This window comes from Neoarius graeffei, chromosome 2, assembly GCF_027579695.1.
Source record: "Neoarius graeffei isolate fNeoGra1 chromosome 2, fNeoGra1.pri, whole genome shotgun sequence".
NCBI lineage: Eukaryota > Metazoa > Chordata > Actinopteri > Siluriformes > Ariidae > Neoarius > Neoarius graeffei.
The window spans coordinates 111,719,061-111,740,366 of record NC_083570.1 but is presented as its reverse complement, the minus strand read 5'-3'; the positions used below and the strand labels follow the sequence as shown (position 1 = coordinate 111,740,366).

Below are 21,306 nucleotides of genomic sequence, written 5' to 3'. Positions count from 1 at the left end.
CATGCAAACTCCGCACAGAAAGGCCCTCGCCGGCCACGGGGCTCAAACCCGTACCTTCTTGCTGTGAGGCGACAGCGCTAACCACTACACCACCGTGCCACCCTAGGAGAAGTATGTATTAATTAATAAATTAAATGCCCAGATGATTTTTAAAAATCTGTCTGGTGTTGAAATGTTTAATGCAAAGCGATCCTGAGTTCCACAGTTTATCCCTGTGTTTTCTAGAAATAATAGAAAAGCTATTGGAGCGTACTCAGGGATATTTTTGGAGGCTGTAATCTGGGTGTAAAGCAGTAAATGTGTTTCTCGTTTGGGGGTTAGGGTGTTTAAGGAATTTGGAAAATGAGTCTCCTGGACGGAAAAAATGAGCAGGATCATAAAACACGGATGGAGAGAAATGAAATGGTGAGGGAAGTTATGGTACTGTGTGAGATCTGTGACGTGCAGAGACACTCCGTGCTCAGAACTTCGATTAGCAAACCGTTTTACGCAAACAACACATTTTAACTGGTTTATTCATTACCAGTTAGAAGACCATGGCATGCAAATCGTGTGGTTTTGTTTGTTGTACTTTATTTGGATGCTGGAAAAAATCTGTTGCTTGGAACGAGACAGCAATAAAAGGCAATAAAAAAAAACAAGAAAAACAAGTCAGTCTCACGATCATCGTTACACCACAGTGCTGATGAATCCTGGATTCTGATTGGTCACGAGGCGTTGATTAATTCTCTGTAACAGCAGGTGATTTGATGTGAATGGATCTGATCCTAGAACAAATGGAAAAGGCTGAAATTGGGTTTGGAATTTATTTGTTTTTTTCTTTGAACTGGAAATGTTTCCATCTAAAAAGACTTTTTTTTTTTTTTTTGAAAGCTGCAGATTTGTTTACCTCATATTTTCAGCCATGTGCTTCATGTTGTTGTTGGTGGTGGGTTTTTTTTTTTAAACTCATTGAAAAGTTTCCCAGATTTTGAAGAATAAAACACATCTGCTGGTTACTGATATCGGTTAATACTCAATGTTTCTGTATCGTACCATCTGCCGTTAACACCTCATTCACAAGGACATTTATGGTGGACTCTGCACAAACAGATATAGTGAGGTTTTCTGTGATGTGTTTATTTAACATTTATGGAAGGAGTCTCCAGTGTCCAGTGGAGACTCCTTCAGTTTCCACCACAGACTGTAGGAGACACCGCAAGAGACTACTATCTTCTTTCTTCTTATTCTTTTGGCTGCTCCTGATTAGGGGTCGCCACAGCAGATCTTTCGTCTCCATTGCTCCCTGTCTTCCGCATCCTTCTCTACCACACCTGCCACTTTCATGTCCTCTCTCACCACATCCATGTATCTCCTCTTTGGCCTTCCTCGTTTTCGTGTGCCTGGCAGCTCCATCCTCAACATTCTCCTTCCAACATGCTCTGCATCTCTTCTCAGGATGTGCCCGTACCATCTCAGTCTCATCTCTCTTAGCTTAATTCCCAAGCTCTCCACATGTGCTGTCCCTCTGATGTGTTCGTTCCTTATCCTGTCCAACCTCCCATCGCAAACCTTAACATCCTCAACTCCACCACATCCAACTTTGCCTCCTGTCTCTTCGTTAAGTGTACGGTCTCCAATCCGTACATCACAGCTGGTCTCACTACTGTCTTATACATCTTACCTTTCACTTTTGCTGGGACTTTCCTATCACAAATGACTCCCAAAATCCTTCTCCAACTGCTCCACCCTGCCTGCGCTCTCTTTCTCACCTCACTATCGCAGCCCCCATTTTCCTGCACAGAGAAAAGAGACTACTATGGTGACCTTTTTTCACCATTACATAAAAAAAAAAACACTCCTTGGCTGCACTAAAAATGTCACTATTAAACAAACAGGATCTTCTCTAGTGTACATAAAAATCAGTGACTTGGAGAACACCAAATTCCACCCCCATCTACACAAAATTCAACAGGTTGCTATTTGTGCTCTAATACTGCTATCTGGTGGCCACTAAGGTGAGCACACCTCATTAAATGATAACAGTATATTAAAGGATGTATGCAGAACCATGGCCTCACTTTTTGTTTATAAATGCTTTCAGACCTCAAGAATGGCACAGGAATAGTTTTAAGCGTTAACAGTAAATCCAATATCGTAATTTTTACAATTAAAAATGAGGTGAGGGACTTTGCTGCGTGGTGCAACAGGAACCATCTGCAACTCAACACCTTGAAGACCAAAGAGCTGGTCATTGACTTTGGGAGGTCCAGGTGACTCGAGGGAGTCGAGGTGGAGGCTGTGGATTCCTACAAGTACCTCGGGCTGTGGCTGGACTTGCAACACCAAACACTTATACAGGAAGGGACAGAACAGGCTATACTTCCTTAGGAGGCTGCGGTCCTTTAACATCTGCAGGAAACTCCTGTGGATGTTCTATCAGTCTGTGGTCGCCAGTGTCCTGTTTTACACCGTGGTGTGCTGGGGGGCAGCACATCCAAGAAGGACACATCCAGGGTGGACAAACTGATCAGGCGGGCCGGCTCTGTGGTCGGTGTGAAGCTGGACTCTCTGGTGACGGTGGCAGAGAAGAGGTCTATGGACAAACTATTGAACATCATGGACGATGCCAGTCACCCTCTGCACACCGTCATCAGCAACCAGAGGAGCCTGTTCAGTGACAGAATGCTCCTTCCCAAGTGCAGAACGAACAGACTTAAAAACTCCTTTGTCCCTCACGCCATCAGACTGTACAACTCCTCTCTGGGGGGGGGGAGGGGTAACAGGAGGACAGAGGACGGGAAGGAGCAGTAGCCTAGCCTGACAATAAGCAATACCGGACAATGTGCAATATAAAGTGTAATATCTCTCCTGCTGCCCCCCCTTTTCCTGTTTTTTCCTTCTCCCCTCCTCTCTCTCCCCCCTTCCTCTCTTCCCCATATCTTATTCTTTTTATACTTGTATATGTAAATACTTAATTTATTTTAATTTATCTAGAAAGTTTTTCTCTATTTCTTTTCTCTGTTTATCTGTAATGATGCTGCTGGAATCTTAATTTCCCTGAGGGAACCCTCCCAAAGGGATCAATAAAGTTTTATCTAATCTAATCTAAAGTGATTCATATAGGTAGTGGTCTGAGTGAATGACCTTGACATCTGTGATGTCACCGCAGGAAGCCTATTGGTCTCATCACCATTTCCGCTATACTAAAACACAGTTGACTGCAACTCCGATCCTCCATTTTGAGCTAATTTATCGCCATGCCACACAGACGTGTTGCTGGCGGGTGCAGCAACACAACAGAAGGTGGATTTACGTTGCATTCATGGCCCAAGAATGTTCTAACTGCAAAGATTTGGATGCGTTTTGCGAGAAATTCATGGATTGGGCACCTAAGAAGTGGTCCCTCCTCTGCTCTGTACATTTTACTGAAGTCTTGTATGAGACCTCTGATCTGTTGAGGAGCGTTGGCTATGAGCTCGTATTGAAAGAGGGTGCAGTACTAATAATTAAAGGAAAAGAAAACTATAAGAAAAGGAAAGTAAGTTAAGTTGCACCAGTTCTCCCGGAGTGTGAGCTGAGGGTTGTTTGTAAAACCGAGGATGGAACGGGACGTGACATATTATTGCTTGGGCAGTGACCTCCCCGCGGTTGTTGCTAAAACAGGTGACGTCCCATCCCGTCCCGGGTTTTGGTAATTGCCTGAGCCAAGCAGTAATGGCGGAGTACTCAGCATGGAGAAAATGGAGAATGAGTGGACCAGCCTTCTGATTTCCCAATTCATATAAGGTAGGTTGAGTGGGGAATTGTCTTCTCTCTTGCAGTGATTGTATGTAGGGCTTCCTTTCAGGAACTGATGAAGTGGTAGCACCCAGTTTGACATATAAATACAGCCACAGGTTGAGACGTTATGGCCCAATTGGCATTCCATAATGAAGGTGCACTTGAGGGGTAATCCAGAATGAATGGGGCCATCTGGAGCTGTAGCCAAAAATGGTTTAAATAAATAAAACAAAACACTTTTCTGCCCAGTTTTCATTTTGTTTTCAAAATGAGCAATAGAAACAATCAATATAATTCCGTTTTTATTTATTTTTTAATCATTCTTAAAGCCAAACAAAACCCAAAAAATAAATTCCTTTATACTGACTGATAATATCCACACAAGACATGTTTGGGTGTTCATTTGTTCATATAGATGACTTGCGACCATGTGATCAAAATGTGCTACATCGTGAGTGTCCGCCATGATGGTGGATATACAAAGCAACTCGGACGGCAGCCGCTGAAAGCGTGTCTGTAAATAATGCTGAATTTTCTCAACAATTTGAATGAATGATCGAGCGAAGATTCGATACAAAGAGAAGATAGATGTGCGGTTTTGACCCATATTATTTAAAAAAGTCAGACTTTTCTGAAGATAAGACGCTTCTACTGACCATCGAGTCCCCAGATATCGCGTTCTATCTGGTTTGGCTGCTTTAGAATCAAGTCCGACCTTGGATGAAACATCGCCCGTGTTCTGAGTGGGCGCCCAGTCTGGATTGTTTCTATCGTATAATTTTGCTGGCGCTCCTCGAAGCAAAATGGTAATACATGTGTTAAAATTATAACAATGACCGAGTGAACCACGACAAGAGAACGCTCATTTTATAGCAAAATTCCAGCAGCATGAAATAAAATTCTTCCACGATATTATCGAGAGAGCTTTTGAATCTCACCCGAGATAAAATGATTACCGCAAACATGAGCTGTTTTGGTTTGAGTCTCTGTTAGGTCAGCCCTGCTAATGTTGTTCAGCCGTGCTCATCTCCTTTCCATACTAAGCCTCAGGAGTTTCCTCGCCCTCTTTCCAAATCACTGACAGAATTCTAAAAAATCGGAACGTGCCAGTCACGAGTACTGTTGTGACCACAGCCAAATACAGCACAAAGATAATGGCAGAGCTAAAAACGCTTAAAGCAGTGGAAAAACAAAGAGTTGCGTACGTGTGACGATGTTTTGTATGGAATATCACTCGATGCCACATTTGTATATCCACCAACATGGCCGACATCCGGGTTTCTATTTTGCTTTGATGTCACTTGCAAGTCAAGGATATGGACCTGTATACTGTGCACAGATTGTTTTTCTTTTAAAACACATAAAACGTCCCTGTGCGCTGAAATCTCTCTCCGAGGTTCAAATATCACAGAATCCGAGATTGTGACATCACTTACACACTACATGACTTACCCAGGCTGAGATCTAGTGGATACATCGTCTCTGTGTTGCTTCTAAATTGCTGTAAGCAACTCCGAAAATGCAGAAAGTCAAGCGTTTGGATGTAAAAATAAACCCGAATGTCACAAAGTGAAATCGGTTTTTGCCATCCCCAATCCTATAAAGGATTGCTTTGAAAATGGCAAAATGGCTGAATTTCATCACTATCGTTGGAATCAATTTTACCATTTGTTTCTTCCTCCCCGGGATGATATTCTGTTTCAAATATTTACAGTTGAATCGCTTTTTGTTCAGGAACATTTTCCATGTTTGCACAGCAAAACTACAAAAAAAAAAAATAAATCAGTGGCGGCGGCAGAGGGGGGCGACCGCCCTCCCTAAAATTATGTTGGGGGGGCTGTGCCCCCCCCCAAGTTACAATGGAAGTCCTTTGACTATTTACAAGGAAGGAGAGAGTAGTGTGAATAAACAGCCCGCTGTGCGCCTTTGTTTTCCCTTATTAAATCCCGCTGCGTCCCTTCATCCCGGTGACATCCATTTTTACTGTAGGCTGGTAGCACCCATTCACACCAAAACCAATGCAAATTAGCCTGGCCCTGATATCACCGATTGCCTCCGCTTTCTGGGAATTTCCTTATTTGGCTTACGCAGAACTGCAAAACCCATCACTTTTAGTAGACAAGCTGATTTATGAAAATTCTGTGGACTAATTTACCTGTTGCTGTGGCAACTGTCTAAATATGTGTGGTCTTCTTGGGTACTCGCACCAAAACAGGGACCCTGTGACAGCAAGGCTATGACCGTGTCGCTACATTTGTATCCGACTGATAACTCATGTCCTGTCCAGATGGCTAGATAGCATTCCAAGGTGTACAAGTAGTTTTGGGCGCCCAAAAACTTGATGCTGCTCTAGATCTACATGAATTCGCTTGCTGCCCTGACCAAACCCGTGGTAAGAGGGTGTTATCCTCTTAACGATACTAAGTAGACATAATTATGGTTATAGTATCATTGATTGTTTCATATAGAAAAAAAAAAAATATGGACTAAATGTACTCTAACAGAGACATTAAACTTAGCTTTACTCCACCAAAATTTGCCTCTCAAAATGCAGGAAATAGTGTTTTAGAGGGTAAAAAATTCCAAAATTTTCTGGGAAGGGTATGCCCCCGGACCCCCCTAGATTTGGCACACCTTTGGTGTATGACACATTAATATATAATGACTGATTTCTGTGCAATTGGTGAGTTTTCAAAATAAAAAGTACCACAAGTTGATGGAAGGAGGACAATTTAGTTCGCGATTTAGAAATATCAAAAGTCACATTTCAACAGAAAATCAGTCCTGCCCAATTTTTGGAATAAACCTTGAGGAATACAAATCCAAAGATTATTTTTTATTTAAATTTTTTTTTAATGAACGAAGTTAGCCAATTCTTTATTCATGTGCCATCAATACATCAAAATCTATGCTTTTGTTGGCCGCCCTCATTGTAATCCTTTACTAATTCTGATCTTTTCAGGTAACAGGGTCCTCTTTTCCATATACAAGAGTGTTCTGAGAGCACAATATCCCCTGCTGGTAACTATATATATGCTATACGTGCTTAATATTCTCTCATGAAATTGTCAAAGTACAAATTTGGTAATCAAGGGCCATAACTCCGGGAAAATGCAACTGAATTGAACAAAATTTAAATATGCGTATTACCGATATATCACAAAGAATCCTGCCAAGTTTCGTGAAATTCCTCCAAAAATTGCGAGAGGAGTTGATTTCAGAAGGTGAGTACCCTTGACGGGACGGACGGACAGACATCACCATGACATGTCAAGTCAAGTTTATTTGTATAGCGCTTTTAACAATAAGCATTGTCGCAAAACAGCTTTACAGAATTTGAATGACCCAAAATACGGGCCAATTTCATCCCCAATGAGCAAGCCCGTGGCAACGGCGGCAAGGAAAAAAAAACCCAGACGACACGAGGAAGAAACCTCGAGAGGAACCAGACCCAAAAGGGGACCCATCCTCACCTGGGCAACAACAGACAACATGACCACAACACCAACAGTCCTAACACAAAGCCAGCCTCGTTGATGCTACAAACCCCCCACCGACAGAAATCCAAGTGCAAAACCGCCCACGACAACTGCAGTCCCCAACCACAAAAGCACCACTGCAAGAGTCCAGAGCGTCCTCCAGGCGCGACTCCCAACTGTCCACATGGGGCCGCCCTCCACAGGAGCGATGCGATGAGACTCCAATCAGACACAGAGCACCAGGATAATCCCCCTTTGGGCCTTTCGGCCAGCGGGGGATAAAAAGAAAATTACAGTTGAGCTGATTGATGGTTTTCCTTGCTTTCAAAGAGACAAAGCTATAAAGATAAAGCACAGGAAGTACATTGAGCCACAGACTCCATCTTGGTCAAGTAAATCCTTCTGAAGATTGATAAGTCTCTGTGGATCCATGAGTTCAGTTTAGTTTTACATTCTTCAAGTTTGTTCCAGATATCAAGTTCCTCACTATCTTCAGCATCCTTTGTATATAAATACCAAAGTACTTGACAGCAGCTTTTATTGGTATCGTGTACGCTTCTGTCCGAGTACAGCTGTGGATAGTCATTCATTCACACTTGTTCAGATTAAGTCTTAGCCCAGATGCATCTGGGGAAAAAAAAAAAAAAAAAAGCACCCATGGCTCTGGGCTGAGGGGTTCTGTAAACTGAACTACAGCACGCATGCACTAACCACATAACCAATGGGCAAGCAGCATAAACAACCCCTGGAACTCATTTACGAAAGTAAGAACACATCACTGGAATTAAACATCATGTTGTTCTAACGTCACAAAAAATGGTCAGTGAAACTGAAAAGAAACCGCTACAGAGTCCTTTCATATGTTAAGTGAAGTTTGTGGGAAGGAATGTGCATCACATGCATGCATGCTCGAGTGGCACAGGAGATTTAGTGATGGTCAGGAACATGATGAACGCTGTGGACATCAGTACACATCAAGAACCAGAGAGAACATTCAAAAAATCCAAGAAATCAAATCAATGAAAATGATAGACAACTCGGCATTAGAGCAATTGCATAAACGTTCTCTATTGATCGAGAGATGAGGAAAATTTTGCACGAAAATTTGTGCAAAGGTTGTCCCAAGAGTTATGACCCCTGACCAAAAAGACCATCGTAAGCAAATTTGTGCAGACATTTTGGAACAAATTGACACAAACCCGGGTGGCACGGTGGTGTAGTGGTTAGCACTGTCGCCTCACAGCAAGAAGGTCCTGGGTACGAGCCCAGCGGCTGGCGAGGGCCTTTCTGTGTAGAGTTTGTATGTTCTCCCCGTGTCTGCATGGGTTTCCCCCACAGTCCAAAGACGTGCAGGTTAGGTTAATTGGTGAATTGAGTGTGAATGGTTGTTTGTCTCTGTGTCGGCCCTGTGATGACCTGGCGACTTGTCCAGGGTGAACCCCGCCTCACCCATAGTCAGCTGGGATAGGCTCCAGCTTGCCTGCGACCCTGTAGAACAGGATAAGCGGCTACAGATAATGGATGGATGGATGGATGGATGGATGGATGGATTGACACAAACCCAACATTTTTTTTGGATCATCTGGTACGATCTTGGGTGTAGTGGTTAGCGCTGTCGCCTCGCAGCAAGAAGGTCCGGGTTCGAGCCCCGTGGCCGGCGAGGGCCTTTCTGTGCGGAGTTTGCATGTTCTCCCCATGTCCGCGTGGGTTTCCTCCGGGTGCTCCGGTTTTCCCCACAGTCCAAAGACATGCAGGTTAGGTTAACTGGTGACTCTAAATTGACCGTAGGTGTGAATGTGAGTGTGAATGGTTGTCTGTGTCTATGTGTCAGCCCTGTGATGACCTGGCGACTTGTCCAGGGTGTACCCCGCCTTTCGCCCGTAGTCAGCTGGGATAGGCTCCAGCTTGCCTGCGACCCTGTAGAACAGGATAAAGCGGCTAGAGATAATGAGATGGTACGATCTTGACCCAAAGTGCCAGTCAGTGCATCGGAAAATACCTTCATCATCAAGGATGAAGATGTAAGCTCCACAAAGCCAGAGCAAGTTCAAGATCAAGGCCATGTTGATTGTCGTGTTTGACATCAATGGCGCAATTTTGGAGAATCAGGTTCCAGATGGAGCAACAGTAAACCAAAACTGTTACAAACAGGTTCTAGAAAAATTGAGGGAAGCCATGGCCTAATGGTTAGAAGCAGCAGCTTTGGGACCACAAGATTGCTGGTTTGATTCCCTGGACCAGCAGGAATGGTTGAAGTGCTCTAGATAAGGGTATCTGCTAAAGGTCAGAAGAAAAAGGCCACAGCTTTGGGAGGATGGTTTCATTCTTCATCAGGACAGCATTCTCAGTCAAGCAGTTTTTGGCAGAGAAACACAAAACACATTGCAGTACTTGAACACGTACCTCTTTAGTCACCTGATCTCACACCACATAACTTTTTTTCTTTTCCCTAAAACGAAGTCTGCACTCAAAGGAACCCATTTTGAGTCTTCTGGAAGTGATGAAGAAAACAACAGCGCTTCCAAGACAACTAACAGAAGACCAACTGCTCTGCTTTGATCAGTGGAAGACCAGAACGTAGCAGTGTGCAGCTACAGAAGGGGAAAGGAATTGAAATGTTTGTTTTCTTCATATCATGTCACAGCACTGGGACGTTTCACTGTATGGATTACTCCGCTCGTCAGTGTCCTGCACGTAAAATTCCACTTCTTAGTTAGAAACGGTTATGACGGTAGTATTAGCGACATCAGCCAACGTGACAAATGATACTTTTCAGGAATATAACTTTTGATTTAAAATATGATATGAAAGCTTGTCAGATGAAGATGAAAAGGAAGAAGGGACACCAATTTTACCTGAAGCACCTTTAATGAAAATGTAGTATAAATTAACATGAGCTAGCTGTCCAGGTGCAAAGCAAGAGTGGCTTCTTCACGATCAAGTTCCACTTGTGGATTTAAAACAAACAAAAAACCCAAGAAGACAGAGTCATCTATATCCCCCGCCCTATATACCAACTACTGTGTATACCAAGTTTCAAGATATTGTCACATTTTTCAGGTTCTGCTGCAGGAAAACAACCAGATTTCTTTACACTGACCTCAGCAGCCCATGGCATAAACCCACTGGACCTTTGGTCCAGATGAGCTAAAAATTAAAATTTCTCACATTTCTTAGGGCCCGTTTACACGAGGACGCTGTCGGGTAAAAACGACTAAATATTTTATCGGAAGTGCCTTTCGTCTACACGGGGATGGCGTTTTCGAGGCTGAAAAACGGAAAAAATTGAAAACGCCTTCCAGAGTGGATAAGTTAAAAACAGCCCCCGTTGCATATCCGTCTGAACTACCCAATACGCCAAACTCTGCTCGGATCTGCTCACGTCGGGTACGCGTTTACATCATAGTAAGAGCATGTGTGGCAGCGGGGGCGTGGTCAAGCGCCGGTCTGTGACAGGAGGGTGGAGTCAGGGAAGGTAAGTGGCAGAATCACTACACCTGATGTCAATTAACCTGTGTTTGTGTGTCTTCCCAGTGACCGCGCCCTATTTAAAGAGGGAGAGCAGTGGAAGCTCATCCCCAAGCTAGACGCCGGTTGTGTGTCTCTCTGTTGGTTTAAAAATATTGTTAGACTGAAAAGTGTGGCAATAAAGCCTGTTTGTAAACCTGATCTCTGTCCTGCCATCCTCTGTGCTCCACCCACTCATATAGAACGGCTACAGCATGTCTGATTACATCGATCCAACGGACCTTCAAGCTGCTCTGGCAACCTCACGAGTAGCCATAGCCAGAGTAGTCAGTTTTCGCGGCGCAGATGTGCAGATTAGACAAGACGGAAGACGTTGCGCATGCGTGCAGACATAGTGGAGGTTTTTCACAGCACCACTAAGCCGCCTGGCATGCACATCCAATTGAATTCCACACATTTATGCGTCACCGTATAGACACAGATTTCCTCCTTGAAAACGGTCGTGTAGACGCGGAAAAAAGTGAGAACGAAAACGGACTTTTGCGTTTTTGTTTCAGACCGTCCCCGTGTAAAGTGGGCCTTAGTATCAAAAATATATATTACTTAACACGCATACCAACATTCAAGACCGTACCACTCATAGTTTTCAAGTTCTGCTCCAGAAACAAAACCTACCCCTAAGACTAACCTGAGACACCAAGTCTGAAATTGTTTCCATGGAAACATGAAAAATTAAAATTTCTCAGTATGAAAAGGCACAGCTACATCACCTTGTTAACATGTATACCAAGTTTCAAATCCGTATCATGAATAGTTTTGGATATATGCTCCAGAAACAAACACTGCTCTTAGAAACGAAGTCAAAATCTAAATTTTATGTAAAAATTTGAAAAAAAAATTTTTTTTTCAAAAATCCAAAATAGCAAAAGGCACCAGTTCACATGTTACTTGATATGTATACAAAATTTCATAAAGATATCTTCAGTAGTTTTAAAGATATGGCCCAGAAACAAAAATGTGACCGGATGGACAGACGGACGGAACCCGTTTCTATATCCCTCGCCAAACTTCATTTGGACGGGGGACAAAAAATAGCCTCAATGAGGCTGGAGCTCATACCGGCCACTGTTGTTGTGTGCAAGTTTGAAATCCGATCAATCCTGTAGGAGGAGTAGTGATTTTTGCGAAATTGCACATGACCCCTGTGTAGCCTCATCCACGGTAGATGGCGCCACCTGGTGAACAGTTCTTGATGGAATATGTCTTTAGAGTCTTCTGGGTGAGTTTCAGCGAAAATGTCCCAGCAGTTTACGAAGAGTCGCGTTTAATGTGACGAGTCACCCAAAAATTTCAGACGCCCATAAAATCGTAAATATGACAGGTAGCGCCACTGTCTTGACAACTTTTCTGCACACCCACCTGAGGAACATTGGATGTGAGTTTGATCGAAATCCGATCAATCCTATAGGAGGAGGAGAGATTTTTGTAAATTATGGACGGATGATGCATGATCGCATAAGATCATCTGGCTTGGCCTACAGCTGGATGAACTAAACATGAGTCCATATTGTGTCCACAATGTCTGACTAAGAATATTAATTTCCTGCTTATAGAACTGTTATATAAAAGTAAGATCACACTCGAGGTCATGCTGTTGTACTGAATATCAGCACAGCTAGGATCATCTACAGCCGAATCACAGCCGTGCTGATATTCAAGACTCCTTCTGGTGCGATCCTGCTTAAATACCTTCCAATCCACTTTTAATATATCAATAAATCACATTTTTAAAATGCTGTTAGGATTCTTATTACAACCCCGATTCCAAAAAAGTTGGGACAAAGTACAAATTGTAAATAAAAACGGAATGCAATAATTTACAAACCTCAAAAACTGGTATTGTATTCACAATAGAACATGGACAACATATCAAATGTCGAAAGTGAGACATTTTGAAATTTCATGCCAAATATTGGCTCATTTGAAATTTCATGACAGCAACACATCTCAAAAAAGTTGGGACAGGGGCAATAAGAGGCTGGAAAAGTTAAAGGTACAAAAAAGGAACAGCTGGAGGACCAAATTGCAACTCATTAGGTCAATTGGCAATAGGTCATTAACATGACTGGGTATAAAAAGAGCATCTTGGAGTGGCAGCAGCTCTCAGAAGTAAAGATGGGAAGAGGATCACCAATCCCCCTAATTCTGCGCCGACAAATAGTGGAGCAATATCAGAAAGGAGTTCGACAGTGTAAAATTGCAAAGAGTTTGAACATATCATCATCTACAGTGCATAATATCATCAAAAGATTCAGAGAATCTGGAAGAATCTCTGTGCGTAAGGGTCAAGGCCAGAAAACTATACTGGGTGCCCGGGATCTTTGGGCCCTTAGACGGCACTGCATCACATACAGGCATGCTTCTGTATTGGAAATCACAAAATGGGCTCAGGAATATTTCCAGAGAACATTATCTGTGAACACAATTCACCGTGCCATCCGCCGTTGCCAGCTAAAACTCTATAGTTCAAAGAAGAAGCCATATCTAAACACGATCCAGAAGCGCAGACGTCTTCTCTGGGCCAAGGCTCATTTAAAATGGACTGTGGCAAAGTGGAAAACTGTTCTGTGGTCAGACGAATCAAAATTTGAAGTTCTTTATGGAAATCAGGGACGCCGTGTCATTCGGACTAAAGAGGAGAAGGACGACCCAAGTTGTTATCAGCGCTCAGTTCAGAAGCCTGCATCTCTGATGGTATGGGGTTGCATTAGTGCGTGTGGCATGGGCAGCTTACACATCTGGAAAGACACCATCAATGCTGAAAGGTATATCCAGGTTCTAGAGCAACATATGCTCCCATCCAGACGACGTCTCTTTCAGGGAAGACCTTGCATTTTCCAACATGACAATGCCAAACCACATACTGCATCAATTACAGCATCATGGCTGCGTAGAAGAAGGGTCCGGGTACTGAACTGGCCAGCCTGCAGTCCAGATCTTTCACCCATAGAAAACATTTGGCGCATCATAAAACGGAAGATACGACAAAAAAGACCTAAGACAGTTGAGCAACTAGAATCCTACATTAGACGAGAATGGGTTAACATTCCTATCCCTAAACTTGAGCAACTTGTCTCCTCAGTCCCCAGACGTTTACAGACTGTTGTAAAGAGAAAAGGGGATGTCTCACAGTGGGAAACATGGCCTTGTCCCAACTTTGAGATGTGTTGTTGTCACGAAATTTAAAATCACCTAATTTTTCCTCTTTAAATGATACATTTTCTCAGTTTAAACATTTGATATGTCATCTATGTTCTATTCTGAATCAAATATGGAATTTTGAAACTTCCACATCATTGCATTCCGTTTTTATTTACAATTTGTACTTTGTCCCAACTTTTTTGGAATTGGGGTTGTATTAAAGCTAGACGGCCTTTCGATTTCGTAAAATTTAGTTCCGTCTGAAATGTGCTCATTGTGATATCTGTTTATTTCTGTAATATCTCACAAAATATCAGGCCATTCTGTGGCTGGGAAGTTATTTAATTTGAGGCGATTAAAGCAAATAAGGTTGACCTTCTTTTGGGTTTTACGGCAGCTGACATCCACAGTGTTGCATTACTGCCATCTACAGGTTTCCCTCTGAGCGTGCACTGACAGTTCCATCATTCTGTCGCTAAACGAACAGCTGATCACACCGAGGTGCTGTCTGAGCGCCCATATTTATTAGTTTGGTCCTGCATTTCCTTTCCTTCGTACATAACAGAGGTTCTCAAACATTTGCGATCTGGGGCCCCCCTGACTGTAGCAAGTGTACTTTGAGCTCCCCTGCAAAAAAAAATAAATTTCTGGATCCAGACACGGTTCCAGATCACCTCCAAAATTTAAGTTCTTTATTGGGCCAAGACACGTATCTAGTAAAGTTTTCATGAAACTCCGTCTGTACATTTTTTCCGCAAAGTTGCTAACAAACAAACTCTCCCGGAGTACCGGAGGTAACGTTAACGAATGTCTCGGTGTGATACATGAGCCTGCTTTGTTTGTCAGAGTTCTCGACTCAATTTTAGTTAAACGCAGCCTCACGTCATCCTCAATCTGTGCGCGATTGCGGTACTTAGTTTTGAAAAGTCTGCCTCACGCAAGAATGTTGACGCGAAAGGTAGAAGAGTTTTTAAGGCAGCGTCACAGAGCTGGGAGTACTCCTGCATCAGTGTTACCCAGAAGGATGCAAGAGAGCAGGTGCTAAAAAGGTGTTTGAGCCTGCTGTCACTCTTCAGCTCAATAAGCCGGTCTTGCATTTGCAGTGACGAATCGTTTGCGGCGCAAACAAACAGGTCCTGAACCCATGAGAACGCCCGGTAGTCCTTCTTGAAATCAGAAACTAAGCCCAGACAGATGATCTACAGCTGGTTGAAGAATAGAGAAGAGTGATGAAGTCTGCGAGGCTGGGGAACGTCGCAATTTCCGACAATTATGCCGTCATGCCAGAGGACAAGTTTTTGGATGAAAGCATCCACTCTGTCAGCATTGGAATCTCGGTCTTGCAAAGACAGATTCAAACTATTCAGTCTCTCAAATACGTCAACCAGGAAGGGAATCATAGAGGTGCTTGGCCAGTTCCGAATTGCTTCTTGCAGCTCATACAAACGCTGGAACACACTTCCTCTGGAAAGCCAGCGAACCTCCGTGTGCAAGAGCAGCTGTTCATGCCCAGAACCCATTTCCTGACCGAGAACCCTGAATAACTGAGTTCAATGGACTGAAATGTAATTTATCATCTGAACTGCCTGTTGAAGCACAGACTAGAAGAGCGTCGGCATTTTTTAAATTTTTTTTTTTTTAGCTGCGATGGATATGAAAGCTGCAAAGGTACGAGCTCGACTCGATTGCACAGTGGTGTTTCCAATGTCTGTGATCTGCTACGTACTTGAAGTGTGTCGAGAAAAGTTCCTTGCTGAGATTTCAATTAATAAAACTCTCCGTTTTCATTGGTTGAAGACGAAGACGTTCGTTATTTGTTGGTGCAACTGTAAACCAGCCCCTTGCATTTGCCACCGAGCGGTCTGTGACCACGCACCGAGTGTCCACACTCCCAGTTTGAGAACCACTGGAATATAACACAACGTCTTTTCTTCTCGCTTTCTTTCCGTTACTGTAGTCGGTCCTTCACGATTCATTCGCACACTCGCGTCCTCCATTTTTCTCTCCTGTTGGAAATTTGTATCCCACAATGCCTTGCACAAACAGGGAAAGCCCACCATGTGATGTGATGCGATGCAATGCGATGCATGACGTAGTATCTTGTATTGGGTCATGGTGAAGCAGGAAAAAATAGAGAATTTAGGTAGCCTGGCAAGCCAGACTAAATGTGAATATTTAGTCTGGCCTCGCTCGTAGACATTTCCGACGGGGGTGGGAGGAACAAACCGCTGTTTTTCAAACTGTCTCTGTGCGTATAGGCCGACGCTCTGACCAATCAGCGCAACAGTGACTGTGACAGAAAGCAGTGGGGGAGGCCTTGAAATAAATAATTTTTCAAAATGCGTATTAATTAATAAACAGGTTCTAGATATTAAGAAGTTTGGAGATAATGACCACAAGTTTGGAGTCTGTACCACATACTTAACATACACTTTTTTTTTTTTCCAAGTGTTTTTCAAGGGTTTGCTTAAACTGTTTTTGAGAGTTTTTATTTAGTGGCGTTTGGTGAAATAATTTCCCTTAAATTTAAAATAAGAAACAATCAAAAAGTAATGTTTCAAAGCTGTTTATTAATTCTTCGTACTGCACAAACTAGCCCATCCTTTTGGCTACGAGCGGAGCCAGCTGGTAGATCAGACTTTTGCCATAGCCGGTCGGCAAAACAGCGAAAACGTCCTTCTTGAAAAGGAATGAGCGGAGAGCCTCTTCCTGTTCATGTTTCAACGAAAACTCCAAGTCTAATTCTTCTAAAACCGATTCCAAAGCGGAGTCAAACGCGCGCTGTTCACTAGTCGTAGCCATCTTTCCTGCTGTGCTTTCTCCAGCGTCGCGCAGCCTTGTCGTCACTCCTGCAAAAGGCCGCCCAAAGAATCCAAACAAAAACCTTGCGTTGTGATTGGCGGGCACGATTTGATGCCCGGGGTGTTTTTGTTTATATGGTACGAGGCTAGACCCACTCGCTAGGCAAAAATATTTTTGTCCGCTAGGCGGGTGGGTCTAGTTTACTAGGCTAGAATTTAGGGCCACGTGGAGATAAATTCATTAATTGTTCTTTGGAAAAAATAAACTAACAAAATTGGAAGCCTCATCTCATTATCTGTAGCCGCTTTATCCTGTTCTACAGGGTCGCAGGCAAGCTGGAGCCTATCCCAGCTGACTACGGGCGAAAGGCGGGGTACACCCTGGACAAGTCGCCAGGTCATCACAGGGCTGACACATAGACACAGACAACCATTCACACTCACATTCACACCTACGCTCAATTTAGAGTCACCAGTTAACCTAACCTGCATGTCTTTGGACTGTGGGGGAAACCGGAGCACCCGGAGGAAACCCACGCGGACACGGGGAGAACATGCAAACTCCACACAGAAAGGCCCTCGCCGGCCACAGGGCTCGAACCCGGACCTTCTTGCTGCGAGGCGACGGCGCTAACCACTACACCACCGTGCCGCCCAAAATTGGAAGTCTGTGATTCAAATTCAGTAGCTTTTGGTCCACGAAACAAAAAACTGGGTTTCGGGGAAATTTTTTTTTTTTTAATGACCTACACTTAAAATCTGAAAAGCAGTCTACCTTTAAATAAATAAAAACACCCCACACACAACACACCATTTCGTTTTTGTTTTTTTTTTAATTATTATTTTCACAGAGTAAAAACCAACAATGGAAATGACGACACAATTCCTTTCAAACTTACAAAAGAAAGTAACTGATTTAAAAAAAAAAAAAAAGTCACAAGTGGAGCATTATAAATACGAACAATCTGACACTGTGGAAATATCAGTATTAAAAATGTGTCCCAAATCACATGCAGGGACACAAATATACAAGAATGCAATGCAAGGGGAGGGTTTTACATGCGAAACGGACTGGGTGGGGCATTCAGAAACCAAATGGGGAGGAGGGAGAGGAGGAGGGAGCTTATAAATCTCACATGCACTAGAGTTCGGTCAACGACTGCTGTAAGGGCTGATGGAGAGATGATGAATCAACAGCCTGTGTGTGTGTGTGAGAGAGAGAGATACAAGATGATGGATATAGTCCAGGTCAAACACGCTCCATCTTCAGCATCAGGCTGAATAATCCTGTAGTTACATTACAAACAAAACAAAGGCTGAGATTAAACCTTCAAAGAGACGTTCTCTTACACGACACTATTTTAAGCTCTTATAACAAGATCACAGCTCAAACAATTGTACAGTTGTGGTCAAGAGTTTTCATATCACTGTATGAACGTCATGGCAATATTTGGGCTTTCAGTCATTTCCTTGAACTGTTCTTTTTCTGCGGCAGAATGATTGTACAGCATACAGCTTTCATTAAAAAAATAAACGCTAGAATTTGGTGCACAAGTTTTAATTTTCTTTAGGTTTTCTGAAATCAACACAGGGTCAAAAGTATACATACGCTCACTTCGATTATTAATTCAGAGGTGCTGAAACTTCCAAAATGTCTCTTATCTTGCCAAGGCCGAGGTCTCTTAACTTCCTGTTAGTGATCATGATTGACTACAGCTGGTAGCGTCTCTGTGCCTTCATAAAAAGGGTTTGTTTACAGCACTCATTGGATTGATAGGAAAGTTCAAGGAGCATGGATTAAAGCAAAAAAAAAATTGACTGAAAATTTATGGGGGGGGGGGGTTATGGGTGGATTTCTATGAAATTCTGAGAATGGTTAACTTAGAACTGATAACTTTATTATCAATTAATTAATGGATTAATATATTCAATTTATTGCACTCTCTGTCCATTGCTTCCGTATATTATTTTTTTGTGGCAAACCACACAAATGCAAGCGCCTGGAATGTTTAGTTTTTTTGCACCATGAACTAAATGGCTTTCCATTTTCACCTATTTCGTACAGCCAAGCCCACCTCCACTTGTTTTTTACACCTTTATCGATGGCAGACACATCAGTGCCTTCTTTCATGTGAAGCGCATCCATGCTGCCGAAACCGAAAGCAGAACAACATGCTCCTCTGTGCTCGACGTCAATATAGAAAAAAGTTTGGATCTTCGCTTAAATTAAAATTATAATTTGACCTTACTTTGTGTTGAATACGACTTCAAAAACAATTCAAGATTTTATTAAGAGAAATATTGTGGCCAACACGAGTGTTGTTACCTAAAAGATCGTGTGAAGTTGGCTGCTATCTACTTTGCGTTCGTTCTCATTTTCCTCCATCATTTCATCGGCCAGAAACAGATGTTGTGACGTAATTTAACTTAGTAGGCTATGATTATTATTTAACCGTAGTCTTCTAGACATTTTGACTGTTTGGGGCATTGAACGCTGGTGTATGATTTTCAGGGAATAAAGTTTAGCGCATGTCGGAACATCATTGCGCTCGCAGCCTCCAACTCCTCAAACGTCCTTTAAATTGTGATGTAACGTAGGCTATAAGGCACGGTTCTAACACACCTTACACACTGGCCTAACGAAAATAATAATTGTTGGGGCATCTGCTGATTTGGAAGCTATAAATTTAGGTCTAATTACTTCTGACAGTCTGCAAGCATTGCACCGTCGGGTCTTCAAGTCTGGCTGAAGCAGAGGAGCGGGCTTTCCAGGGTTTATTTTTTTACATGCTCTATTTCTATATGTCCAGGTTTGAACTAAGTCATTTTGGCGAGATTTAATTTAATACAAAACAGAAATGGTCAGACACAAGCACGCCAAGCACATGGGAATGGATTTTGCCAATTTTGACAGCGCATGTTTTTTTAATGCCGCACCGTAGACAGCAAACGTTTAAACATGATCAAACATAGGAAATGAACGACACAAAGCATGGCTCAAAAACAAAAAAGTGAAATAAACCCTGCTGATAGTTGATGGTGTTGCAACACAGTGTTATAACCCAATCTCTACCCAACCACCCGTCATTTTAATTCTCCTCGGATCAGCACCGACCTCACATTTGGCCTTGCGAGAGTTCAGCTGACGGAAATCTGTCACACGACGGAAAACTTTAATCCATGAAGGAGCTCAGTGCAGATCTGAGAAAGAGGATCACAGATGTACACAACTCTGGAATGTCTCTTGGAGCCATTTCTAAACAGCTGCAAATTCCAAAATATCAGTTCAAACAATTGTATGCAAGTTATTGTGAGGTGTAGTCACTTTGCCAAGACACTTTGCTTCGAGAAAACCCAAACTGTCACCCTCAGCTGAAAGGAAATTGGTTTGGATGGTCAGGAACAACCTGGGAACCACCATGGCGCAGCCCTGCCATGAACGGGAAGCTGATGGATCACTGTCTACAGTTCAGATCACCATGGACTAAGAGGCTGCTATCCAAGAAATAACCCCCTGCTCTAAAATTAACACCTTCGAGCTTAACTAAAGTTTGAAGCTGACCACACGGACAAAGAAAAAGCCTTCTGGAGAATAGCTGTATGGTCAGATGAGACAAAGATTGAGTTGTTTGGCCACAATGACCACCATGTACAGAGGGACACTGTACCAGCTGGTGGTGGTGGTAGGATCATCATGCTCTGGGGCTGTTTTGCTGCCAGTGGAACTGGTTCACTGCACAAAGTGGATGGAATAATGAAGAAGGAGGACTACATCAGAATTCTTCAGCATAAACCATCAGAAACTTGAACACGACTTGGGAGTTACAACAGGACAATGAACCCAAACATGCATCAGAGCTGGTTGTGGAGGATAAAGCAGGCCAACATTAAGCTTAAAACAAGTCCTGACTTCAACCCTATTGAAAATATATGGACCGTGCTTATAAGTCGAGTCCATGCCATGAAAAAAAACCCCTAATTTAACTGAATTCTACCATGAAGAGTCGTGAAATATCCAGCCAGAATTCTGCCAGAAGCTTGTTCATGGGAAACAAAAATGTTTGGTCAAGGTGAATCTTGCGAAGAGACATTTTACCCAAATATTAGGTGTGCTGTACCGTATGTATACTTTTGACCCTGTGTTAATTTCAGAAAACCTAAAGTAAATTAAAACTTGTGCACCAAATTCTAGCGTTTATTTTTTTAATGAAAGCTGTATGCCGTACAATCATTCTGCCGCAGAAAAAGAACAGTTCAGAGAAATGACTGAAAGCCCAAATATTGCCATGACGTTCATGTCACTGGATGTAAACTTCTGACCACAATATAGCCCTGTCTGATACACTCGCTATCTTGGATTATTACTTACCGCTCTGGGCTTTTTATTCATCTTCATGTCAAATCTACAAAAAGAAAAACCACAAAAAGTAATAATTAAATGTCTGTGTTGGAATACAAAGCTTCTGTCTGAAGAGCAAAAACATCTCTCTGCTGTTACCTTCTCATCTCCGCTGCTTTTAAACTTGTGCTTTAAAAATAAATAAATAAATAAATGAGGCTGACATGCAGAATAAAAGAGCACTACATACAGGGAC

At 42.7% G+C, this 21,306-nt stretch overlaps 1 protein-coding gene across 2 annotated transcripts in view; it reads right to left on the bottom strand.

The window, feature by feature from the left end:
- Window positions 1-17,524: 17,524 nt before the first annotated feature.
- meaf6 (MYST/Esa1-associated factor 6) overlaps window positions 17,525-21,306 on the bottom strand; it is a 47,645-nt gene continuing 43,863 nt past the window's right edge. For both annotated transcript variants that reach the window (XM_060915367.1, XM_060915368.1), the window contains 2 exons: window positions 21,081-21,114; window positions 17,525-17,998 (listed from right to left, as the gene is read on the bottom strand). In XM_060915367.1, the coding sequence (XP_060771350.1) occupies window positions 17,984-17,998; window positions 21,081-21,114 (49 nt within the window). In that variant the 3' untranslated portion in view covers window positions 17,525-17,983. The remainder of the gene's footprint in view (window positions 17,999-21,080; window positions 21,115-21,306) is intronic.